Below are 27,443 nucleotides of genomic sequence, written 5' to 3'. Positions count from 1 at the left end.
GCTCAGTATCACCTGCCCAAGTAGAAGAGGATTATTTTGGAGAAACTTTTAAGTTACACAACTGATCACCTGTTGGTTGGATTTTCTGCTTTTATCACGAAGTATAGGCTTCTTTCAGAGATAGGGCAGGCACTCTTGGGAGATACTTAACTTTCCTCAACATAAAAAATCTTATTTCCATACAAACATAGCGTTCTAATTTTTTTACTGACTCTCATCTTGACCAGGCCCAGTTAAAGGCCCAAGAGGAGGAGCGTCAGAGGAGGGAAGCAGAAGAAAAGGAGGCTCAACTTAAGAAAAAACGAGAAGAGAAGAGACTGCAGAAAATGGTTCGTAGAGTCTGTTTGGTCAGTCGCCTGTCTCTTAAAGCGGTATTGTGTGCAATACTGTGGCCCTGTGCACCTTGTCTATCCCCGAACCCCTCCAGAACACTCTTCTTGTTCCTCCACCCTTTTCTCCCATCTTAGTGAAAACCTGCTCATTCTTCAGATCGTAGCTCAAACATGGCTTCTCCCAGGTTAGACTTTCTTGCCTCGTACATTCTCTTTTCCACCCAAGGTTAAGTTACGTTCCCCTTTATGGACTCTGAAATATATTTCCTTCAAAGCATTACCAGGGCTTATAATCGTGCATATGTTTTGTGGTTGTCTAATTGATTTCAGCATCTCCAACTAAGCTGGAATCTCCTTCAGAATAAAGGGGGCAGTCTGGTGTTGCTCACTGTTGTATTGGTGAGCAGTGTCCCTGGCATATTCTAGGAACTCAGCAAGCGTGTTGAATGAATGAGTAAATGAATGAAAAAATAAATGAACAAATGGGAGAAAAAGACACACCTGAGAAATAAGAGATAAAGCTCTTACTTTCAAGATTATTAAATTCTTGTTGGAAAGATAAGGCCTGAAAATGCACACCTGTCAGACAATATAGTACAGCACATGTTGCCTTGTGCCGCAAAGACCAAAGAAGGGGCTCCTGGGTGGTTCAGTCAGTTAAACGTCCAACTCTTGATCTCAGCTCAGGTCTTGATCTCGGGGTCTTGAGTTCGAGCCCTGCGTTGGGCCCCATGCTGGGCGTGGAGCCTACTTAAAAAAAGGAAAAAAAAAAAAAAAAAGACCAAAGGAGATCAAGAGAGCCATAGAAGGCAAGACATATAAAGATTGAGGGAATAGTAGAGACATTTTCATAGAAAAGAGATTTGAATTGGAAATTGTATTAGGATTCTACAGAGAAACAGAAGCAATTGGTTGCATGTGTAGGAAGAGATTTATTATGAGAAATTGGTTCATATGATTATAGAGGCTGAGAAGTCCCACAGTCTGCCATCTGCAAGCCGGAGACCCAGGAAAAGCCAGCAATATCATTACAGTCCTAGTCTGATTTGATGGTATAAACTCTAGTTCAAGGGCAGGAGAAGACCGATGGCCTAGCGCAAGCAGGCAGACAGGAGGAAAAAAGGGGCAGATTCCTCCTCCATTTTTTTTTTTTTTTTGGTCCTGTTTAGCCCATAAAGGGATTGGATGATGCCCACTCACATTTGGGAGGGCAGTCTAACAGACTCCGTGGATTCAAATGCTAATCTCATCCCAAAACACATTCACAGATATACCCATAAATGTTTAATCTAGGCACCCTGTGGCACATTCAAGTTGGCACATAAAATTAACCATCACAAGTCTACCCCTTATCTACTTGGCACCCATACACATCTCCTTAAACCATAGTTAATCTCCAAATAAAGACAAGAAGATCCTAATTCTGCTTAACATGATACAACTATCCTGCATACAATCAAAAACATAGTAACCCATTCCCCAGAAGAGAAGGTAAAGTCCTTCAATGATGTTTACTCTTCTCATTGATATCTCATAACTTAAATACTATGATATAAAATTAAAAATACTTAAACACAATGATACAAAGTCAGTACATCTTACATTACTATTCATTGTGGGACATTTGAGAACTACAAAAAAATGTAAAAATATGAGCTCAGCAATAAGAGGTAACTAAATATCTTAGTATATTTACTCCTTTTCCCTAAGTATCTCTCTCTTAATAGATTGATAATTTGTGGGGGGGGGGTGGGGTTGTATATAGTTTTTAATCTGCTTTTTTGTATTGAAGAGTCTCTGATGAATATTTTCACTTAACATTCAGAATTCTTCAAAACCTTTTTATTTATATGTTGATGGTAAATTTTTTCTTTTTCTCAAGTTTTTATGTAAATTCCAGTTAACATACAGTGTAATATTAGTTTCAGGTGTAGAATTTAGTGATTTATACTTACATACAGTACCTGGTGCTCAGCACAAGTGCCCTCCTTAATACTCATTTTTTTTTAAATAAACTTTTTATTTTGGTTTACTTAGGTTTATAAAAAAGTTGCAAAGGTAGTCCTGGGAGTTTTCATATACCCCTCACTCAGTTTCAGTTTCTCCTTAATATTATCATCTCACATTACCATGGTGCATTTGTCAAAACGAAGAAACCAACGTTAGTATTAAGACCAGACTTTATGCAGATTTCACTGCTTTTTCAAGTTTTTCTGACGTCTCACTGTGTCTTCGCATGGTGGAAGGAGCTAGGGAGCTTCATAGGGTCTCTTTTATGACAGCATATCTCATTCACGAGGGCTCCACCCTCATGACCTAAGCACTTCCCAAAGGCCCCGCTTCCTAACACCATCATACAGGCATTAGGATTTCAATATATGAATTTGGGAGGGGGTGCACAAACCACAGTACTTAATCTTTCCTTCTTTTTTATGGCCTTGGCAATTTTGAGGAGTACCTACAAGGTATTTTGTAGAATGTTCCTCAATTTGTATTGGTATGATGTTTTTCTTAAATTCTTCTGGGGTTATGGTCTTTGTTTTAAGAATGCTACCTTGATGAAGGGCCCTCCTGATCTCATCACAGCAGGGGATGCATGACATGAAGATGACTTATCTCTGGTGATACTTTGATGACTTGTTTGACAGGTTTCTCCACTGTGAAGTTCCTGTTTTTCCCTTTTCATACTGTATTCTTTGGAGGCATTTCATTAAGTCTGGTCCACTCCCAGGGTAGGGAGGAGTGGAAATTAAGCTCTGTCTCCTGAAGGGGTGAGTACACATATTATTTGGGATTCTTCTGTGAGGAAGTTTTATTTTTCTTTCTCCATTGTTTAATTATTCAGTCATTTACATCAGCGTGGATTCATGTATATTTCTTTTATACTCTGAGTTCTAAAAAATATTATTTATTAATTGGCTCAAATTGTTCCCACTTTGGCTATGGGGAGCTCTTTAATGTTGGCTCGTGTGTCCCTCTGACATGTCTTCTTCCTTTTTTGGTTTTTGGGTATTTTACTTTCCAACACCGTTCATCTTGTATTTTCACTGCCCCAACGTTAGAATCAGCCATTTCTCCAAGGTGCCCTGGTTCTAAATGGTATTTGGAAAGCAAGATCTGGGCAGTGAGGGTATCATTGCTTCTGGGATGTCATTAATTCTAGCACCTCTGCAGAGAGAGCTAAGTAATATACATATGTATACTAAACCATGTACACACCTCTCCATAATTATTTCTGTATCAATCCATCTGAGTAAACATTAGTATGAACATGAGTTCATACTAATATCTCTGGCTTCAATCCCACATCAGATGATTTATTTTTCCCTTCCCTTCTTGCTTATCTGTAAATTCCCTATTTAACAGCGTAAGATCTGGTTCCCACAATTCACCATCCTCTTACCTAACTCATTCAGCTCTGCTGTACATGTAAAGCAAGTTCAGAACTGTACCCCCATGAAAAAATTTACCAACTGGAGTACAGTATTTATACAGTTTCTTTTGCTTTTAACCTTATACTTTCCAATTAAATAATTTATTTAATTACGTAAAGTGGGTTCTCTTCCCCCAGCTGCCTTCAAGGCTATTCCTGTCTTTGGTTTTCAGCAGTTTGACTATGATACGCCCAAATGTGATTTCTTTTTTTTTCCCTGCTTGGTGGTCTCTAAGTTTCTCAGATATATGGCTTTGTATCTGTCAGTAATTTTAGAATATATTTACCCATTTTTTCTTCAAATATTTCACCTGTCCCATTCTTTTTCTCCTTCTGGGATTCCAGTTGCAATGCTTGCATTACACTGTTTGATACTATCGCACAGCTTTTGGATGCTCTGTTGTGTTTTTCATTCTTTTTTCTCTTTGCCTTTTAGTTTGTGTAATTTCTACTAACTTAACTTCAAGTTACCTGATTCTTTCCTCAGCTATGTCAAGTCTAGTGATGAACCCTTTGAAGGCTCTCTTCATTTCTGTTACATGTTTTTTTTTTCCTAGCATTTTCATTTGACTCTTTATTATAGTTTCCATAACTTTGTTAAAATTACATATCTGATCTTGTATGATGACTACCTTGCCCATTAGAGCCCTTATTGTTACTATAAGTTATTTAAAAATTAAAATTCCCTCTCTGGTAGTTCCAAAATCTCTGTCATATCTGAGTCTTGTTCTAAAGATTGATTTATCTTTTTAGACTGTGTTTACTGCTTATTTTTTGGTATGTCTTTGTTGTTGTTGTTGTTGTTGTTGTTGAAAGCCAGGCTTGTTGTACAGGGCAATAGAAACTGAGGTACACAGGACTTTAGTGTGGAGATTTGTGTTAATCTAGCCAGGAGTTGGACTACATTTCAAGTTTGTTGGTGCCGTAGTTACTATTGTTGAGGCTTGCTATTGCTATGAGCACCACAGACTTCAATTTACACTAGTAACTTTGTTTTCATCTCCTCTTTTTGGCTTCAGGTCTTCCCTTTGTGCTGTTCCCCAGAGAGAGTCTATCTCTTGCAGGTCTCTCACTCGTTCGCACTGTTATTACTGGAGGTTTGTTTGCATGCTGGTGGGGTGTGGATGAGGGGAAGCACTCTATAACATTCTGATTAAATCTCAGTCTTTGGAGTGCACGGTACAGGGCAGTCAGAAGAATATCTGCTCCTACTCCTCTGCTCCCATCTTTTAGTATCCACTGGCTCAGTCTGTAACCTTAAAGCTCTTCCCTCTGCGAGGTTCCCTCTCCAATTAATAGTTTGGATAGCCCTTCCCTGCAGCTGCAGTAGCTTTCCACTAGTGCCCTCAGGTGGGGCCAGATGAAGGTTTTTGTTTCCCAAGGGAGAATGGTCTGGGCAGATTTTATAGTGGTTGCTGTTCCTCTCTGCCAGTCAGGACCATGGTAGGAACTTTATCTGGATTCTCCCTGATCCCCTCTGTGAGAGCCTGCAAAAAGGTGGGAACTCTGGAGTTTCTAGAGCAAAAGCCTGCAAAAAGGCGGGAACGTCTGTATGACTATGACCCTCAGGTAAACTACAACTTCAGTCCATAACAATAGACAAAAAGATTTTGTCACGTAGACTAGTTTCCATTTAGTAAATCAACTATAGCACGTACAAATAGATGGTGTTTGAGCTCTCTTTGCAAGCACTTCAGATCTAAAATGTACTCGGCAGGGTGCCTGGGTGGCTCAGTCGGTTGAGCATCAACTCTTGGTTTCGGCTCATGTTGTGATCTTGGGATCACGGGATCAAGCCCCGAGTCAGGTTCTGTGCTGGACATGGAGCCTGCTTAAGATTCTCTCTCTCCCTCTGCCTTACCCTACCTTACCCCTCATTTGCATGTGCTCTTTCTCAAAACAAAACAAAACAAAACAAACAAAAATGCACCTGGCAGTTGTTTCCTTTTTTCCTGGGCAGTCATGCTCTCCATAGTATATTTCTCCACCCAGTTGGTCATGGGGCCTTTTTCCATCTGCTGCATCATATTCTGCACAGGTGATTTTTTTACCTCCTTATATACTTTATATAGCCATTCCCAGTAAGCAGTCACCAAGGCCATGGTAGCATTATTCCTCTGGACATCAAAAAGCTACACTTCTGAGCCAGTACCTGCTATGACTTCTCTGAATAGTCACATCCTGGATGTGTTTGATGGGAGCCTGCTTCACCTCTTCTAGTTGGGCATTTTTTTATTCATTATCAGTTTATGGTGTGAGGTACCATACTTTCTAATTATATAGATGAGCTGTCAATATGGTAGAGAGTTCTCTAGGGCAATCACATGTATTTCTTTGGATAGAAAATACAAGATAAGTCCTCTGACATGTTAGAGGATAAGAGAACTGGAAGAATTCCTCAGGGATAAGCCCATGACAAATTTGTCCTCCATTTTCAGGAAGTGGTTCGGGGTTAAGACACGGCTGCCCTCTATGAAAGATCCTTGTTACCTACAGTTCTCCTGGACCTAGAAGTGCTGCATTCTTCAGAGGGGGCCACTGTAGCCATGGCAGGAAGTACCACCTGGGACAGCATGGTCATTGATGTGCACATGTGGCTTAGTATTCCTGTGGCCCTGACAGGACAGCCTATCCGATGTAGCAGTATGATGGCAACTTGTGGGTCTCATTCAATGACCTTTTGAAAATAAAAATCTAAACCGTCTTAAATCCCATTGCTCACTGGGGAGCCTACTTTCCTCTCCCTCTGCTGCTCCCCCTGCTTGTGCTCTCTCTCTCTCTCTAATAGGTGGATTAAAATCTTATATATAAATTTATATTTAATATTATTAATATGCAGGACAAATCACAGAAAATATCTATCCATATCGAACATTTGTGTCTTCTTCAGCTTCTTTCACCAATATTTTATAGTTTCTAATGTACACATATTTTACCTCCTTGATTAAATTTTATTCATAGTTTTTTCTCTTTAATGCTATTGTAAATGGGATTATTTTTTTAATTTCTCTCTCCAATTTTCTCTCTCCAACTTAATTTCTCTCTCCAACCCCCTGCAATTTTAGTAAATTAGTTTATTCTAACAGTTTCTGGTGGAGTCTTTAGAGTTCTTGATATATAATATCATGTCATCTGCAGAGAGACAATTTTACTTCTTCCTTTCTAATTTGGATGTCTATTCCTTTTTCTTGCCTAATTGCTATGACTAGCACTTCCAACACTATTTTGAATAAAATTGATGAGAGTGAGCAATCTTGTCTTGTTCATAATAGTAGAGGAAAATCTTTTCAGTGTTGGGTATGATGTTAGCTGTGAGCTTCTCAAGTATGGTCTTTATTATGTTGAGATATGTTCCTTCTATACCCTATTTGTGAAGAGATTTTATCATGAAAGGTTGTTGAGTTGTGTCAGACACTTTTTCTGCATCTATTGAGATGATCATAGGATTTTATCCTTCATTTTGTAACATGGGAGTATCATAGTGAATGATCCTTTTAATGTACTGTTTAATTGATTTGCTGATATTTTGTTGAGATTTTTTGCATTTATGTTCATCAGGGATACTGGCCAATATTTTTCTTTTCTTGTGTCCTTATCTGGCTTTGGCATTAGGGTAATAATGGCCTTGTAAAATGATTTTGGAAGTGTTCCCTTCTATTTTTTGGAAGAGTTTAAGAAGGATTGGTATTAATTCTTGAAATATTTGGTGGAATTTACCAGTGAAGCCATCTGGTCTTGGACTTTTCTTTTTTAGAAGGATTTTGATTACTTACTCAGTCTCTTGACTAGTAATCAGTCTGTTCAGATTTTCTAATTCTTCATGATTCAGTCTTAGTAAAAGTTAGGAATTTATTCATTTGTAGGTTAAGTTGTTGGTATATAATTGTTCATAGTAGTTTGTTATGATCCTTACTATTTCTGTGTTTTCTCTTTCATTTCTGATTTTCTTTTTTTTTCTTAGTCTAGCCACAGGTTTCTAGAGATTTTATCTTTTAAAAAAGACAGCTCTTAGTTTCTTTGATCTTTTCTATTGATTTTCTAGTCTCTATTTCATTTATTTCTGCACTGATCTTTATTTCATTCCTTCTGCTAATTCTGGACATAGTTATTTCTTCTTCTAGTTCACTGAGATGTATAGTTAGGCTGTTTGTTTGAGATCTTTCATTTTTTCTAATGTAAGTGTTTACTGTATAAACTTCTTCTTAAAACTGCTTTTGATGCATCTCATAAGTTTTGGTATATTTTATTTCCATTTTCCTTTGCCTGGAGATGTTTTCTGATCTCTGTTTTGATTTTTTCTTTGCCTCAATGGTTGTTAGTAAACATGTTGTTTAATCTCCACGTATTTGTGTGTTTTCCATTTTTCCTCTCATAACTGATTTTTAATTTCATAACATCATGGTTGGAAAAGATGCTTGATATGATATCAGTTTTTTTCAATTTATTAAAATTTATTTTGTGGCATATAACATATGATCTATCCTGGAGAATGTTCCATGTGCACTTGAGAAAAATGTGTATTCTGCTGTTGTTGAATGAAATGTTCTGTATATGTCTGTTAGGTCCATCTGGTCTAACATAAAATTGAAGTCCAATGTGTTTCCATAGTGATTTTCTGTCAGGGTGATCTATCCATTGTTTAAAGTTGGGTTATTTAGGTTTCCTACCATTATTGTATTGCTGTCTAGATCTCCCCTCAGAATGTTAGTATTTGCTTTATTTATTTAGGTGATTCAAAATTGGGTGCATAAATTTTTTTTATTAGATGAACTCATTTATTTGATACATTAAATTAGGCAAAGAAAAATATATTCAACTGAGTAAAAAGAAGCACATTCTCATACTACATGAACATACAGCAGTGGTCAAAAATAATTGTGGAATGGTTCCCAAGATTTAAGGCAAAAAACACTCTGTACAGAAAACCAGGCTTCTAACTTCACTGATTCCAATACTAAACAGGCTTCCTTATATTCCTCAGCTTCTTGCAAGTCTCTTCCACCCTCTACTAACTGCAGAAGATCAGTATATGCAGCTTCCAACCTGTGCTGGCAATCTGGGATCGTTATCCACGACTCTTGTAGGAGCTCTGCCTGCTTTTTAATTCGATAATTTTCACCATCTTCAGCTTTCATTTTTTTCAATCTTTTCTTCTTTTTGTTTTGCTTTTTTTTTCATACATCATTTTTTCTTTGACCAATCACTTCACCATGCCTGTTTTGATCTTGATCTGCCTCAGCCGAGGACTGACCGTGATCCATTGAGTACCATGGGAAGGAGGGGTGGAGAGCCAAAGGAACAGTGAAGGAAGACCAGGTGTATAAATATTTATAATTGTTATATCCTCTTGATGAACTGACCCTTTTGTCATGATATAATGACCTTTTTTTTTTTTAATCTCTTATTACAGTTTTTGGCTTAATGTCTACTTTGTGTGATGTAGGCTAGCTACTCCTGCTGTCTTTTGGCTTCCATTTGCATGGAATATCTTTTTTCCATCACTTCACTTTCAGTCTCTTTGTGTCCTTAAAGTTGAAATGAGCGGCTCATAGGCAGCAGGTTGGGTCCTGGTTTTTTTCATCCATTCAGCCACTGTATGGCTTTTCATTGGAGAATGTAGTCTGTGTGCATTTAAAATAATTGATAGGCATGGACTTATTATTGCCATTTTGCTAATTGTTTTCTAGCTCTTTTGTAGTTCCTTTCTTCCTCTCTTGCTTTCTTCCTTTGTGATTTAATGATTCTCCGTAGTGTTATGCTTTGATTCCTTTATCTTTATTTATTTACTATAGGTTTATGCTTTGTGGTTACCATGAGGCTTACATAAGGCATCTTGTAGTTTTAACAGTCTCTTTTAAGCTGATAACTTCAAATGTATACAAAACCTCTACATTTTTATACTCCTGCTCCCACAGTTTGTGTTTGATGTCACAATTTACATCTTTTTCTTAAAGATTTATTTATTTGAGAGAGAGAGCATGAGCAAGAGGGGCAGAGAGAGAGAATCTGAAGCGGACTCCGTGCTGAGTGCAGAGCCCAATATGGGACTTGATCTCCCAACCATGAGATCATGACCTGAGCCAAAAGCAAGAGTCAGACGTTCAACTGACTGCAGCATCCGGGCACCCCACAATTTAAATCTTTTATAGTGTGTATCCATTAACAAATTATTATTATAGTTATTTTTAATACTTTTGTCTTTTAACCTTTATACTAGAGTTATAAGAGATTCACCTTCCACCACTACCATATTAGAGTACTTTCAATTAAACAATTTATATATACATCTTTACCATTAAATTTTGTAGTTTCATATGTTTTCATGCTATTATTTAGTGTTCTTTACTTCAACTTGAAGTCCTTTTCTTTAAAGACTTATTTGTTTATTTGAGATAGAGTGCACGAGTGGGGAGAGGGGCAGAGAGAAAGAAGGGACGTGGACTCCCCGATGATCAGGAAGCCCAACGCAGAACGGATCTCAGGACTCTGAGATCATGACCTGCACCAAAAGCAAGAGTTGGACACCTAACCAACTGAGCCACCCAGGTGCCTCTTGAATTAGTCCTTTTCAGTGTTGAGTATGACATAAGGCTGGTCTAGTGATAATGAATTCATTAGCTTTGGTTTGTCTGGAAAATTCTTTTATCTCTCCTTGAATTCTGAAGGACATCTTTGCTGGATACTCTTGTTTGGAAGGTTTTTTTCTTCTAGCACTTTGAATATATCATCCCGCTCCCTCTGGCCTGAAAGGCTTCTGCTGAAAAACTTGTCTTATGGGAGTGCCCTTATATGTAACAAGTTGCTTTTCTCTTGCTGCTTTTTTTATTCTCTCCTTGTCTTTAACTTTTTTTTTTTTTTTTTTTTTTTTTTTAAAATTTTTTTTTTTTTATTCGACAGAGATAGAGACAGCCAGCGAGAGAGGGAACACAAGCAGGGGGTGTGCGAGAGGAAGAAGCAGGCTCATAGTGGAAGAGCCTGATGTGGGGCTGGATCCCATGACGCCGGGATCACGCCCTGAGCTGAAGGCAGACACCCAACCGCTGTGCCACCCAGGCGCCCCCTTGTCTTTAACTTTTGACAATTTAATGTGTCTTGGTGTGTTCCTCTGTTGATTCATTTTGTTTGGTATTCTTTGGGCTTCCTGGATGTACATATCTGTTTCTTTCCCCAGGTGAGGGAAGTTTTCAGCCAGTATTTCTTTGAATAAGGTTTCTGTCCCTTCCTCTCTTCTGGAACCCCTGTAATGCATGTATTTGTACCCTTATGGTGTCCCATCAGTCCCTTACGCTATCTTCTTTTTTCTTTTTCCTCTGATTGGATGAATTCTCTGCTCTGTCTTTGAGTTGGCTCATCCTTTCTTCTGCCTGATATAGTCTGCTATTAAGCCCTTTATTGAATTTTTCAGTTCAGTTACTGTATTCTTTAGCTATATGATTTATGTTTGGGGTTTATTATTATTATTATCTTGTATCTCTTTGGTGAAATTCTGTCTTTGTTCATGCATTGCTCTCCTGACCTCAGTGAGCATCTCTGTGATCACTGTTTTGAACTGTCTATTGGGTAAATCATTATTTCATTAAGATTGGTTTCTGGAGATTCATCTTGTTCCTTTGTTTGGAAGATATTCCTGTTTCTCTATTTGTCTTGACTCTCCCTGTTGGTTTCTGCACATTAGATAAAGCAGCCACCTCTCCTAGTCTTAACAGAGTGGTCTCATGTGGAAGATGAACCTTGTTAGTCACCCTCACCCAGGTTCTTGGTTGTCTCTCAAACCTTTGTGAACATCCAATCTGTTGTCCTTGTTCTTAGCTCCCAGTAGTTGAGCATGTACCAAAACCTGTCAGTGTTCCACAGTGGAGAATCTCAGCACGTAGATGCAAACTGATTAAAAACTGTAGCCTCAGGCAGCGGCTGGGAATGTAGAAACTATGAGAGGTGTTTTGCCTGCTCCCTCTGCACTGAATCCAGGTATACAGCCACAAGGGGAGAGGGGTGCTCCTACACCCACTTAAAAATTACTTCTTTGTTAGAGTCCTGTAGGACTTGTGAATGTAAGCTCCATCGGCTTTCAGAGCCAGGCAAACCAGGGTCCCATCCCTCAAGTGGTAATCATAAATATTGGGTAACGAGATTGTATCCAAGCTCCTTCCAGAGAGATGCTAGTGGTTTGGTTTTATCCTTGGAGTGAGCTAGAGGGAGAAGGCAGGATGAGGGTCTGTTGGGCACTTGCTTTGGGGAGGATCACAGCCAGCCCCTAAACATGTGCTAAATTAGAAGGACCCTCAGGCATTAGCTGATAAAGTATTCAGTCAGACTGCTTTCAGAGAGACTAGGAGATGGGCATGTTTGTCTGCTCCCTCCTGGCTGAGCCCTAGGGGGATAGCCAGAGGGAGTGCTCGCACCTCCATTAAGAACCATGTCTTTGTCCTGTAGTTTTGTGTATCTCACGGACACAAGCCCCAGGGGCTCTCAGAGCCAGTTGTTCTAGGGATCCGTCCTCTGGGTGGTTATTTTAAAAGTTGAGGTGCTAGATGTGCAGTCCAAACCCTTCATTCCTCAGACAGAAGCTCCGAGTGGGGAGTTCCCTCCCTGCTGTATGGTGCTGTGCTAGGGATGGAGTTTATGTCAAGAGTGTGTTGCAGCCTTTCCTACACACTTTGATGTGGGTATTTTTTCATTCATCTGATAGGGAAGAATCACTCAGCTGGTTTCTAGATTTCTTTCAAAGCAAAATGCTCCATTTGTAGCTTACGTTGAATGCATCCAAGGGAGGAGGGAAGTCCAGGACCTCCTATGTCACCATCTTGGTCTCCTCCTCAGCATTTTCACTTTTTAATTTTTCCCAGAAAGAACTAGAGAAGCAGAAGAGAATTAAGAGGAACCAGCAGCTGGAAGCAGTAGCCAAAGAACATTATGAAAGGATGTTGCTAAGAAAAAAAGGCCTGGAGCCTTGGAAGAGATTGAGAATGAAAAGCAAGCAAAACATCCAGGTATGGTGTCACACACTTCCTCCCAAAATTACAAAGTGGACTTTTCACATGGATTAAATACCCAGTTAGGATATGAGGGTTGTTTGGTGATTTAAAAGCCAAAAATATAAGCTAATTGAGTGTATGTATTTCTTTGTTTTGGATAAGAGTTCAGATTTGGTCTTCCAAGACAGAAAAGGATTTCTGTAAGTAGATAGGTTGGAAACAAAATGAGTAGATTTTTTTATTAAAGACTTTCAAAGTAAGATGAATAGAATCCTCTCTCAATTTTAGCCATGTTTCTCATAAAGAGGAAATAATTACCATAATTTACCATATTAGGTTTCTGTTTCAATAAAGCTGCATAACAAACAGCCCTCAAAAATCAGCAATTTAGGCATTTATTTCTTACTCACATGTCTGTGGGCCAGCTGTAGATTACATTCAGGTCTCTCCACAGCCTCTTTCTGGCTTCAGCAGTAACTCGGGCCATGCTTTTCACCTGGCAAATATCTCTTGTGCAACAACTAAACCCAATGACGCAAACCCACACGATACCTCTGCTTGTATCATGTCCACTAACATTTCACTGGCCAAAAAGCAAATCAGCCAAACTCAAGGTCATTAAGAGGAGGAAAAGTTTCCATCTACTTCATTGGGAGGCACTATGAAATCACATACGATGAGTAGGGATATATAATCCTATTATAGAGAACAATAACCTACTCTGCCACCCTGAGATATATAAAATTAAATAACATTAAACTTCAGACTTACCCAGTGCAAAGGGCAGGGCATTCTAAACTAAATGATCAGAAGCTCAAAACAGATGAAATGTTATTTTTAGAATTGTTTAAAAATAAGCACAGTAATCTATTCTAGTTATGACAACTCTTACTTACGCATTGGCCAGGTTAATATTAAAAAGTAAAACTAGGATTTTGGGTTATGAAAACAAAATATCATAGGAGTCCCACTAAACTGAGTAATGCTGCAGGTTATATCTCTGTGAGCGTGAGGTAGGCTCCCTGCCTATTCATTTTTCATTCTCTTTGTTCTCTTTCTGTTTTTTCACTCTTCCTTCCTTCCTTCCTCCCTCCCTCCTTCCCTTCCCTCCCCTTCCTTCCTTCCTTTCTTCCTTTTACCTTCCCAAAATGCCCTTCCCATTATTTTTTCCTCTGTTCCTGATTTTTTGTCCTCAGCCTCCTTACCATTGGTTCTGGAATTACTGAGGATTCCAGACTGGTGAGGAAGCCCATTTGTGGTGACCAGGCCTGAGGGCGAGAAGATCCATCTGTGCCCCAAGCCATTGCTATTTTGCTGTGGCTTTTTCCTAGTGGGAGGTCTCACTCTCTAGTCTTCTGAGTGAATGAATCTGGAAATGAAATTTGAATTAAAATTTTCCTCTTGCAGTACACTACTACAAAGATCATTTGCTACCCAACTGAATGCTTCTAGTTTGTTTTATCTGACTTTTGTATATTTGGGGGGTTCATTTATTAATACATAAAGAAAAAGTAGACAGGGAGTGGAAAGACTCATTCTTATATTCCTATCAGCTCTTCTTTTTTGGTCCTTGTTTTTGACTGAATACAATTTTAAAAAGGTATAAAATTCTGAAACAAAATTGAATCTATGGATGAATAACGAAATAAAATTTTTTTTAATTTATTAGAATAAAAAGCAGAAACAGGAGTTTGAGCTCAAAGTGACAACTATAGGCTTTAAATATAGAAAAACCCAATTAAAATAAAAACAGGAAAACAGATCTGAAACCAGCATTTTCTGTTCTTAAAACCTGTTTTCTGTTCATCTGGAGAACTTATAAAAAGGCACATTCCTGGTCCCACCTCCAGGTATTCTCAGTAGGTCTGAGTTATTGGCTGGTGTTAGGGAATCTGCATTTTTAATCAGTCGCCCAGGGGATTCTGAGTGGTCCGAGCAACACATTTTGGGAATCACCTCTCTAGCTCATAACCAGTGTATTCGCTTCCTATTGCTATTACAACAAAGCACCACAACCTTAGCAGCTTAAAATAACACATTAACTTAACACTGGACTTGCCGGGCCAAGGTCAGAATGTCAGCAAGGCACGTTCCTTCTGGTGGTTCCAAGGGGGGTGGAATCTGTCTCTGTGCCTTTCTCACCTTCTGCTGGCCGCCTGCGTCCTGTTACTCTCCTCCCCCTCCTCGAATCACTGCTCTCTGCTTTCATGTCACGAGTACTGTGGAAACCCTCCCACCTTCCTCTGACAAGGATTCTTGTGATTACGTTCAAGGCTCTGGCATATCATGCAGGATGATCTCCCCATTTTACGATCCTTCACTTAATCATATTTGCAAAATCCCTTCTACCACGTAAGGTAACATATTTACAGGTTCCAGGGATCAGGACGTGGCCCTCCCTCAGGGGCCACTGTTCAGTCCACCACAACAAGATACGAGAATTTTAGAACATTAGCAGTCCTCTCCACCTCTTTCCCTTTGTAATAAGGGCACTGAGCCTTAGAGAGGAGAACTGACTTGCCTAAAGTCACATAGCACACTGGCGACAAAGCTGGAGTGCCGCCAGCACCCGTGTCCACCAGGAACGCAGCCCGGTTCTGGCACGCTGTTAAATTGTGTAAGAATCAGAGTGTTTATGTAGATGGCAACCACCAGCCGAAAATTAAAAAAATAAAAAGAAGTAAAAGGAAAAGTTCTGGAGGATAGTAAAAGGAAGGGGTAGCTTCTTTCCCCATCTGAGTTGGCTTCCAGGAAGAGAGAGATAAAAATTAAGAAAAAAGAAAGGTCCAGTTAAATAGTCCGTGCCTTGCAACATTTTTTCAGAAGAGTTATTTAGCATTTTCCCTTAAACTCATGTGTGCTATATGATATTTAATGCAAAAACCATTTTCAGAACTTCCATGACGCCTTCTGATAATCTTTTTCTTCCTGGTTCTCTGTTTTCCCAGAGGATGAGGAACAGGGAGCATAGGAAGCTCCCCTTGCCTTTGGCTCCCAGGCAGGGGTGAGTCAGGACAGCAGCAGTCTCAGGTGCCACACTGGCCTCCGGATGGTCATCTTGTCTGGACTGTCAAGAGATTGCTTAGAAAAATGTGTAATTGTCTGCAGGATTGAGAGAGAAGGGTTTTTCCCTCCTTCCTCTTAAATGAATGTAACAGTTACCTTTTAAAACTCATAAACTCTGAGTTACATGTTTATTTTGATAGAATGATGGTCTCTAAACCTTTTAAGTTGGTAAGACATTAAATTATTCATCATGTTATTTTCCTATCAAATGGTTTTGTGGTTTATTGATAATGTCTAAATTTCAATGCTGGTGACAGCTCATATTATAAAACTAATTGAAAGTATTGGCATTTCCTCAATTAGATGGTGGTTAAGTACATAATAGGTTTATTATGGAGTTGCTGTCCAAGCTCCAGGAGAACAAACTGAGAATATCATCAGTGCACTTCAAACTTGATGCAAGTGAAATAATGGCTTTGGAGGTTTACTCCATTTTCCTAATAACCAGCCCGTCACTGTGGTCTTCGGGGAGTCAGCGCTGAAAGACTATGCATGACGTGAATCTAAAACTCCCATAAAATAGGGTCAATAGTCAAAGCTCTTAGGACATAGCCTGAATATCCTTAAGATTATTCCCTTTATAACTGCCTACATGTAGTTTATAGCCTCATTTGCCAAGGTGATATATATTTCCTTAAATGACTAAACATATAAGGAATAATTTCCTTTTCTCATTTGAAAAATTGTCCAGGTGGCCAAAGAACATCACTGTTTGGCTCTACAGAGGAAATGCCTGCTGTCCTGGTTCCAGTATAGTCAAGAAATCCTGTCTAGGAACACAGCCCGGGCTGATCAATTCTATTGCCAAATATTGCTTAGGAGAGTTATCCGGAGCTGGCTACAGGTAAGGCCACAGGGAAGGAAGCTTTAAATACATGTCTCTGCTCAATTCTGTGTAAGAAAATTAGATGCAATCCAGGGGGCGCCTGGGTGGCACAGCGGTTAAGCGTCTGCCTTTGGCTCAGGGCGTGATCCCGGCGTTCTGGGATAGCCCCACATCAGGCTCTTCTGCTGTGAGCCTGCTTCTTCCTCTCCCACTCCCCCTGCTTGTGTTCCCTCTCTCGTTGGCTATCTCTATCTCTGTAGAATAAATAAATGAAATCTTTTTTTAAAAAAAAAAAGAAAGAAAATTAGATGCAATCCAGATGTCCATAACCTTTGTTTTTGCAAGAACAATATAGAATAGTCCAGTTCCTTGCTTTGAAATGAATATGAAAACATCAAATCAATTCTTAGTATAAAACATTTTTCACCAAGTGTCCATAAACTGTTTATACACTGTAATGTATCATTACATAGCTTTTGTTTCTATACTCATTTCTTGTCCCATAATTGCTCAAGTGATTTTACTAGAAACCTATCCCCTCAGGTTTAGAACTGTTTCTACACCTCTGCCATTGTTTTAATACATTGCAAAGGATATTATCTTGGCTGCCATGTTATCTTTTTCTCTTTATGCCCCCAGTGTCCTTTGTTCTTTTATATTTGTTGCAGTTCTCTTTTGTACTGTTTATTTGCTCTAATTCTTTGTCTATGATATTATTTGTCTCATATCTATTCCTGTCCTCATCCCCAGTATCTGACTGATGTGGAGGAAGAAGTACGAAAACTATGTGTACATTTTCTTCAGAAGAAGATACTCAGGGCCTGGTTTAATGTGGTCAGGGAGGCCAAGATCAATTCCCAGAGCAAGCATGAGATTGCAGTGGAACATCATGACAGGTGAGGTTCCGATTGCTGAGGAAATTGACTTCATAGCTGTTCTGCAGAATATTCTATGCCCAGCATATGGCTGAAAGATGAGGTGGGGCTGGGAGAGCTGGACACTCAAAGATACCAGACAGCAGGGAGAGTCCCAGCTCACCCACTGACTGTGTGGAAACCCCTGGAACTCCAGGGTCCTCATCTTAAAATGGGGAGGAGGAGGATGCCTGCCCTCACAAGGGCTGTCCAGAGGGTAAAATGATAAGAAGTACGTAAACACACCTGAGCAAAGTGCACTGTCCACTTTATTAGTCGTACAGATTTCTCTTTGAAGTTCAATTGTGAACATTTACTATATACAACATATTATACTATATACAACACAAGTATAGAAGAGTGTTTAAATCATACAGATACAGCTTAATGAATTACTGTCAAGTAGACACCCATGTCACCACCACTGAGGTCAAGAAATAGGACACTGCTGGCCCCTAGAAATCCCCACGGGCTTCTTGCCAATTACAAACCCTTCCCTTCCCTCCCAAAGGTAAACTGCTCTCCTGACTTTTATAATGAGCACGTCTTTGGGTTTCTTTTCACTTTGACCTAAGGATGCAGCCTTCAAGGCTATAATTTTGTGTTGCTGGGTTTGGAACTTTATATAAGTGGAATCATAGTGTATGCCATATTAATATTTATAATACAGTGATGTCTTATTTAATCCAGTGTCCTTGGGGAATAAGCTATTCTATATACGTTTATTCTTACTTTTCTAATTTTAAGTATTTTGGATAGAAATGTTCTAAATTTCATTACATTCTTCCCCTTGAGAGTAAACAAATGATGTGTGTTTTGATGATCAGTAGTCATTGCTTACGAGCACGAGTGGTGGACATAAGCCTCCAGGCTCTGAGGTGGGAAGACTGTCGTTTAGGTGGAGAAGTGACCCCTTCCTCACTACACCCAGATTAATTTAAGAGTCTCGTGCTCTACCGACTGAGCTAGCCGGGCGGGTCCCAGATTAATTTTTGGTTGCTTTGTTGTCAGTTGCGTGTAAGTGCCTGTGCGAATGTCTGGTTTTTATAAAAGTGCTCCTATCTTACAGCTGAGGTGCCCACCACCAGCAAACCCTGCTCACCCTTTTTTACAGGTTACTGAAATCTGTGGGCTGAGAAAACACTAAGCAAGTTGATTCTAATGTGGTCTAAAGTAAAATAAGCAATGAGTGAGGGTACTCAGAGGACTTGCCTTTGAATAAATGCTTCACTTTGAAGGTTGAAGCTTAAGACTCAGGGTCTGTGTGACCCTGGACAAATAACCTTTCAGAGCCTCCCCATTCCTTTTTTGTAAAATGAGGATAACAACCGAACCGATCTTAAATGGCGTTGAGAAGACTACAGAGTAGTTTAAACAGGTAACATAGTACCTCACTTAACAAATGTCATTGTTCAAGTGTTGTTATTAAACATCCTGTTTGTCCACCTTTATTTTCTTTCTGTTTCTCAGCTGAGAGACTCCCTGGGGCGGCTGCCTGATGTGGCACAGGGCAGCTAGAGAGGGCTTTCACACACACCAGAGAGGAGGGGGGCAGTGTCAGTCTTTCCATTTTCAGGCAAGGAAACTGAAGCTGCAAGCAGGTCGATTGCCCAAGGTACACAAATAACAAATGGTGGAGCCTGGGCTCTGAGTCAGGCTTTCGGACTCCAACCCACTCTCTTCTTGCTGTAGCCCATCTCCTTCCCCAGTTTTCTAATTTAGTCTTATTTGTAAACTGTAACATACAGTAGTAAGATAGTGGTCCTATTCAGGGTCTGAAGTTATGAAATCAGTATGGGAATCCATGCACTCAACAAGAAATAAATTCTCAGCCAGTGTCTAGTTGATACAAAAGCATCACCAAGGGGAGCCTGGGTGGCTCACTCAGTTGGGTATCTGTCTACCTTCCGCTGAGATCATGATCCCAGTGTCCTGGGATCGAGCCAAGCCCTGCATCGGGCTCCCTGCTCAGCAGGGAGTCTGCTCCCTCCCCCCCCAACCCACCCATGCACTCTCTCTCTTTCTGTCTCTTTCTCTCTCTCTCAATAAATAAAAACTTAAAAAAAATTTTTTTTAAAAAGCATTGCCAAGACTTCACGGCTTCGTCTTTGCTCCATTCTCCATGGCCAGTCACACTGGCCTAGTGTTCCTCAGAAGGCCTCGTGCCTTCTTCAGAGCTTCCACACGACCTAGATCAGTGCACCTCCCTGCCCACCCCATCTCCACATCCCTGTCTGTCCATTGTCCTGCCCTGTTTTCTTCATAGCATTGAAGACTCTCCGAAATTACACATTTTACTGTTTACACATTTGTCATCTGCCCTTCCCAACAGAAGCACTACATCTTGCTCACTACTGTGTTCTCCGGGGGGATCATGCCCCGTACAGGTGCACAGTAGATACTTGGTACATAAATGAATGGATATATCTTTTTTACAGGAGTGACACTATTATTTAGTCACGGGTCTTTTAAAAGGAACTTTAACATTTAAAAACTGATATTCAAGTTCTTATTCAGTGTTACATGAATGAAAGAATATTAGCTAGAAGAGCTGTGGGTGAAAGGGAAGGAAGGACAGACATTTATTAGTGTGAGGCCTCATCTTAAAATTGCAGTAATGCTGAGAAAGATGATCCTAATAAGAACATGAGATGTAATCTTACAGATTTATTATCACTTCTCAATATGTTAATTTATAATGATATATAGATTCACAGTTCTGTAAATCTGGAATTTTATACTTGACAGGACGACGAGATTCAGCCAGACCTAAGTGTCTCATTATCAGTACTTCCTGTGTGGTTCTGCAGCCAGAGCTCAGCTGTATGCTCGTCCAGCTCCAATCGCAAGAACGAGTACTTAACATTTTTTTTTTAATCCTATAAATACTGTTCTGTTTGTTTCACATATGTGATGGCACTGGATAAATGACATTTCCATGACCGAGCAATTATTATTATTATTATCCTGTTTTATTTTAATTCCAGTGTAACTAATATACAGTGTTAGTTTCAGGTGTACAATATAGTAATTCAACAATTCTACACACTACTCAGTGCTCATAACAAGTGCACTTTTTTAATGAAAATTAAAGGGGTTTATTAGAGAAATCTCAGAGCCTTTAATATATTAAATGTGCACTGTGAGTCTTTAAGGGAATAACTGTAAGTGTGTAGTTTTTGCTAAACTTTCTGTTTAAATTCAGTTTAGTTGACATATGGTGTATTATTAGTTTCAAGGGTAGAGTTCAGTATTTATCAATTGCATATAACACCCAGTGCTCATTACATCAAGTGCCCTCCTTAATGCCCATCACCCAAATACCTTATTCTCCCACCCACCTCCTCTCTAGCAACCCTTTGTTCCCTATAGTTAAGAGTCTCTTGTGGATTGCCTCCCTCTCTGCTTTTATCTTATTTTTCCTTCCTTTCCCCTGTGTTCATCTGTTTTGTTTCTTAAACAGTAAGTGCGCTCTTAATCCCCTCACCTATATCACCCATCCCCATACCCTCTCTCCCCTGGCAACCACCAGTTTGTTCTTTGAATTTAAGAGTCTGGGTTTTGTTGTTGTTGTTGGTCTCTTCTTTATTTCGTAAATTCCACATATAAATGAAATCATATGGTATTTGTCTTTCTCTGACTTATTTTACTTAGCATTATACCCTCTAGATCCATCCACGTTGTTGCAAATGGCACAATTTCATTCTTTTTATGGCTGAATAATATTCCATTGTGTATATACCACATCTTCTCAATCTGTTCTATTGTGTTGCTTCCATATGTGGCTATTGTAAATAATGCTTCAATAAACATAGGGTGCTTCTATTTTTTCAAATTAGTGTTTTTATATTCTTTAAGTACCCAGTGGAATTACTGAATCATAGGGTAGCTCTATTTTTAATTTTTTGAGGAATCTCCATACTGTTTTCCACAGCAGTTGCATCAGTTTACATTCCCACCAACAGTGCAGAAGGGTTCCTTTTTCTCCACATCCTTACCAACACTTGTTATTTCTTAGGGTTTTGATTTGCATTTCCCTGATGATGAGTGATTCTGAGCATCTATTCACGTGCTGGTTGACCATCTGTATGTCTTTTCTGGAGAAATATGTCTTCATGTCTTCTGCCCATTTTTTAATTGGATCATTTTTTTGTGTAGAGTTGTATAAGTTCTATATTTTGGATGCTGACCCCTTATTGGATATATTATTTCCAAGTATTTTCTCCATTTTGTAGGCTTTCTGTTTTGTTGATTGTTTCCTTTGCAGAAGCTTTTTATTTTGATGTAGTCCCAATAGTTTATTTTTGCTTTTGTTTCCCTTGCCCTAGGAGACCTATCTAGAAAAATGTTGCTATGGCTGATGTCCAAGAAATGACTGCCTATATTCTCTTTTAGGATTTTCATGGTTTTGGTTCTCACATTTGGGTCTTTAATCCATGTTGAGTTTTTTGTATGGTTTAAGAAGGTGGTCCAGTTTCTTTCTTTACCCAACACATTTGTTGAACAGACTGTCCTTTTCCCATTGCATATTCTTACCTTCTTTGTTGAAGATTAATTGCCCATATAATCATAGGTTTATTTCTGAACTCTCTATTCTGTTCCATTGATCAGATTGTTCCATTTGTGCCAGTGCCATTCTGTTTTGATTACCACAGCTTTAAGTATATCTTGAAATCTGGGATTGTGATACCTCTGGTTTTGTTCTTTTTCAAGACTGCTTTCACTGTTTGGAGTTTTTTGTGGTTCTATACAAATTTTAGGATTATTTGTTCTAGTTCTGTGAAAAATGCTGTTGGTATTTTGATGGGGATTGCATTAAATCTGTAGATTAACTGACTTGTATGGACATTTTAACAATATCTGTTCTCCCAATCTATGAGCTTGGAATATCTTTCCATTTGCTTGTGTCATCTTCCATTACTTTCATCATTGTTTTATAATTTTCAGAGTACAGGTCTTTCACCTCCTTAAAGTTATTCGTAGGTATTTTAGTATTTTTGGTGCACTTATAAATGGAATTGTTTTCTTAATTTCTCTTTCTGCTACTTCATTACTGGTGTATAGAGATGCAATGGATTTCTGATACTGAATTTGTATCCTGCAACCTTATGAATTCATTTATCACTTCTACTAATTTTTTGGTAGAGTCTTTAGGGTTTTCTATAGATAGCATCATGTCATCTGCAAATAGCGAAAGTTTTACCTTCTTCCTTACCAATTTGGATGATTTTTATTCCTTTTTCTTGTCTGATTGCTATAGCTAAGACTTCCAGTATTATGTTGAATAAAAATGGTGAGATTGGGCATCCTTTTGTCTTGTTCCTGATTTAGGGGGAAAGCACTCCATCTTTCACTGAGTATGATGTTAGCTGTGGGTCTTTCATGTATGGCCTTTTGTTCTTTCTCTTTCCTTCCTCCCTTTCTTTCATGTCTGGCCTCTATTATGTTACGGTATGTTCTCTAAACCTACTTTGTAGAGAGTTTTTATCATGAATGGATGTTGTACATTGTTCAATGCTTTTTCTGCATCTACTGAAATGATCATGTGGTTTTTAATCCTTTCTCTTGTTAATGTATCACATAGATCGATTTGTGAATATTGAACCAGCCTTGCATCCCAGGAATAAATCCCAGTTGATTGTAGTGAGTGATTTTTTTAATGTATTGCTGGATTAGGTTTACTAGTATTTTGTTGAGGATTTTTGTGTCTGTGTTCATTAGAGATATTGGCCTGTAGGTGTCTTTTTGGTAGTGTCTTTTTGTTTGTTTGTTTGTTTGTTTCTCTGAAGTAGGCTCCAGCCCAGCGTGGAGGCCAATGCGGGGGTTGAACTCACGACCCTGAGATCAAGAGTCAGATGCTTAATGGACTGAGCCACCCAGGCACCCCTTTTTTGTAGTGTCTTTGTCTGGTTTTGGTATCGGGGTAATGCTGGCCTCACAGAAGGAATTTGGAAGCTTTCCTTCCTCTACTATTTTTGGAATAGTTTGATAAGAATAGGTCTTAACTCCTCTTTAAATGTTTGGTCAAACTCACCTGTGAAGCCATCTGGCCCTGAACTTTTGTTTGTTGGGAGTTTTGTGGTTACTGATCCAATTTCATTGTTGGTAACTGGTCTGTTCAAATTTTCTATTTCTTCGATTCAGTTTTGGGAGGTTATATGTTTCTAGGATTTATCCATTTCTTCTAGGTTGTCCAATTTGTTGGCATATAGCTTTTCATAATATTCTCTTACAATCCTTTGTATTTCTGTGGTGTTGGTTATTATTTCTCCTCTTTCATTTCTTTTTTTTTTTTTTAAAGATTTTATTTATTTATTTGACAGAGATAGAGACAGCCAGAGAGAGAGGGGAACACAAGCAGGGGGAGTGGGAGAGGAAGAAGCAGGCTCATATCAGAGGAGCCTGATGTGGGGCGATCCCATAACGCCGGGATCACGCCCTGAGCCGAAGGCAGATGCCCAACCGCTGTGCCACCCAGGCGCCCCATCCTCTTTCATTTCTGAGTCCTCTTTTTTGGTTGATGATTCTGGCTACACGTTTATCAATTTTATTGATCTTTTCAAAGAACCAGCTCCTGGTTTCATTGATCTGTTCTATCATGGGGGTTTGTTTTGTTTTGTTTTTATTTTATTTTTAGCTTTGATTTTGTTTATTTCTGTTCTAGTCTTTATTATTTCCTTCCTTCTACTGGTTTGGGGTTTTGTTTGTTCTTTTTCTAGCTCCTTTAGGTGTAAGGTTAGGTTTGAGGTTTTTCTTGCTTCTTGAGGTAGTTCTATGTTGCTGTAAACTTCCCTCTTGGAACAGCTCTGGCCACATTCCAAAGATTTTGGAGCACCGTATTTTCATTTTCATTTGCTTCCATGTATTTTTTGATTTCCTGTTTGATTTCTTGGTTGACCCATTCATTGTTCAGTAGCATGTTATTCAACCTCCATATATTTGTGTTATTTCCAGATTTTTTTCTTACGATTTCTAGTTTCATAGTATTGTGGTCAGAAAAGATGCATGGTATGACTTTGATCTTTTTGGATTTGTTGAGATCTAATTTGTGTCCTAACCTCTGATCTGTTCTGAGAATGTTCCATGTGCACTTGAAGAGAATGTGTATTCTGCTGTTTTAGGATGGAATGTTCTGAATATATCTGTTAGATCCATCTGGCCCAATGTATCATTCCAAGCTATTGTTTCCTTGTTGATTTTCTGTTTGGATGATCTATCCACTGATATAAATGGGATGTTAAAGTGTCCTATTATTATTGTATTACTATCGATTACTTCCTTTATGTTTATTAGCTGCTTTATGTATTTGGGTGCTCTCATGATGGGTACATAGTTATTTACAATTATTATATCTTCTTGTTAGATTGTTCCCTTTATGATTATGTAGTGTCCTTGTCTCTTTTTACACCAAAACACATGGTAATTAAAATGGCAAAAGGTAATGATAAAGAGTTTTAAAAGCAGCAAGAAAAAACAGTTACATACAAGGGAAACCCCATAAGGCTATCAGCTGATTTTTTCAGCAACATTGCAGAACAGAAGGGAGTGACAAAGTGCTGAAAGAAAAAAATCTGCAACCACAAATATTCTATCCAGCAAGGCTATCTTTCAGAATAGGAGACATAGTTTCCCAGATAAAAATTAAAGAAATTCATCACCACTAAACCAGCCTTACAAAAAATGTTAAAGGGGATTCTTTGAGTGGAAAGGAAAGACCATAAGCAGGAGTAAGAAAAGCAGGAAGCACAAAAGCAGTAAAATTAAGTATATCTATAAAAATCGGTCAAGAGATTCACAAAATAAAAGAATGTAAAATATGACACCATTGACATAAAACATGGTAGTTGAGGGGAGCAGGGAGTAAAAGTTTAGTGCCTTTATAACGGGTTCAAACTTAAGCAACCAGCAACTTAATATAGACTGCTACATGTAGCAGAAGATGTTACATGTAAACCTAATGGTAACCACAAATCAAAAACCTGTAACAGATATGCAAAAAATAAAGAGAAAGGAATCCAAGTATATCACTAAAGAAAGCCAGCAAACCATGAGATAAGAGCAAGAGAAGAAAGGAACAAAGAACTACAAAACAACCATAAAATAATGGCAGTAAGCACATACCTATCAATAATTACTTATAATGTAATGGACTACATGCTCCAGTCAAAAGACAAAGGATGACAGAATGGATAACAAAGCAAGATCCATCTATATGCTGCCTGCAAGAGACTCATTTCAGACTTAAAGACACGTACAGATTGAGAGGATGGAGACACATTTATCTTACAAACGAAAGTGAAAAGAAAACCGGGTAGCAATACTTATGTCAGACAAAATAGTTTAAAACAAAGACCGTAACAAGCGACAAGGAAGTTATACTTCCAGTACTGCCTCAGTACTATAGTTCTGAAGCATTTTGGAGTCATAGGCCTCTTCACGGTAGTAACTCACACACCTATACCCCCAAAAATGCACCTATGCACATCCCATACAGTGTTACATAAAATGTCAAGGAGTTTGTGGACCTCTTATATTGTGACTTAAATCACATTTATTACATAATACATTCACAGGTCATCTATCAAGTCATATTTGCCAAGCATAAAAAGTACCTAACAACATGGTGTCCGGCTCTCATAATTCAGCAGAAATGTAACAGATTAGATACACACTTTACATACTATAAGTAAGTACCAAACTAGTGATTGTGACCACGTGCTGTAGGAGTTCGGAGGAAAGAAAGATAAATATTTGCAGGCAATGATGGTCCAGGAAGATTTCCTCCAAGGGGACAGAGCATTTCCATTAGGGAAGAAACAGTAGGAGACGAAATGTAGAAGTCAGAAAGTGGGAGGGTAGCCAGGAGAAAGATGTGAACGGAGGTAAGAGTGGGAGACGGGCGAGGCCGGAGCGGAGAGACAGCCGAGGACAGGCGGCTCTAAGTGGAGGCCTGGATGGACGAAGGAAGAAAGCAAAGGAAGCAGCTGCACTCCTTGAAGCCTTTTTGTTTTTAACTTCCACCAATGAAAATCAACATCATCAAACAGCAAACAGCCATCAGCCATAAAGTTAATGGGGACTGTGATGCATTCCAGGGTTTCATGAGAAGGTCAAAAAGCTAGAATAAATCCCATCTGTGCCTTGAGTTCTGAAAATATAAACTTAGCTACTCTGCATTTTTGTTTCAGCAACATAACTCTGCTTACAATTCCTTATACACACCATGCTGTTCTTGTCTCTTTTGCCTTTACTCAAGACATGGCCTCTTCTAGAACAGCCTTTTGTCTGACAAAAATTCAGATAATCTCTTTCAAAAACTTGTGCTGTCCCTCACCACCAGACTGCTTATCTCCACCATGATGGCTCCTCACTGCCTTGAAGCGATCTGTTCACCAGGGTAACTCCCTCTGTGGGCAGAGACTGTCCGGCTTACCTTCACATCCCCAGTGTGCAGGTAGTTGTGTTATCCTAGAAGGCCACTGCATCTCTCCCCTCTAACAGCAGACGATCCTAGCTTCAACTTGTGATCCTCCAGAACCATGATTCCAGAACCTGACACTAGGGTAATCCCTTCTCAACTAAGATTCAAGGGTGGTGGTGTTCGCTGTGGGAGGTGATGTTACCAGTGGCCTTTTTAAACAATACACACAAGCACACCTCGGAGATATTGTGGGCTTAGTTCCAGTCCACTGCAATGCAGCGAATATCGTAATTAGTCGAATTTTTATTTCCCAGTACTTATAAAAGTTATGTTCGTACTATACTATTAAATGTGCAGAATTATGTTTTTAAAAAAAAAAGTACATAATTTAAAAATACTTCCTTGCTAAAAAGGCTAACCATCATCTGAGCTTTCAGGAGTCATAATCTTTTTGCTGGTAGAAGGTCTTGCCTTGA

General features: G+C 39.0%; 1 protein-coding gene and 2 pseudogenes across 6 annotated transcripts in view; 1 reads left to right on the top strand and 2 right to left on the bottom strand.

The window, feature by feature from the left end:
- The window catches only part of CCDC191 (coiled-coil domain containing 191), an 85,230-nt gene that overhangs the window by 53,604 nt on the left and 4,183 nt on the right, over nt 1–27,443 (top strand). For 4 of the 6 annotated variants that reach the window (XM_034658717.1, XM_019804058.2, XM_034658735.1 and 1 more), the window contains 4 exons: nt 228–329; nt 12,612–12,755; nt 16,498–16,650; nt 17,383–17,528. In XM_034658717.1, coding sequence (XP_034514608.1) covers nt 228–329; nt 12,612–12,755; nt 16,498–16,650; nt 17,383–17,528 — 545 coding nt within the window. Of the gene's footprint in view, nt 1–227; nt 330–12,611; nt 12,756–16,497; nt 16,651–17,382; nt 17,533–27,443 lie in introns of those variants that run through there. The other 2 variants (XM_034658724.1, XM_034658729.1) reach the window with 2 other exon arrangements.
- Nucleotides 5,697–6,469, bottom strand: LOC109490265 (annotated as a pseudogene).
- LOC105239433 lies at nt 8,281–9,691 on the bottom strand (annotated as a pseudogene).

This window comes from Ailuropoda melanoleuca, chromosome 1 (assembly GCF_002007445.2).
Source record: "Ailuropoda melanoleuca isolate Jingjing chromosome 1, ASM200744v2, whole genome shotgun sequence".
NCBI classification, from domain to species: Eukaryota; Metazoa; Chordata; class Mammalia; order Carnivora; family Ursidae; genus Ailuropoda; species Ailuropoda melanoleuca.
This window is presented reverse-complemented; position numbering and strand designations above follow the sequence as displayed.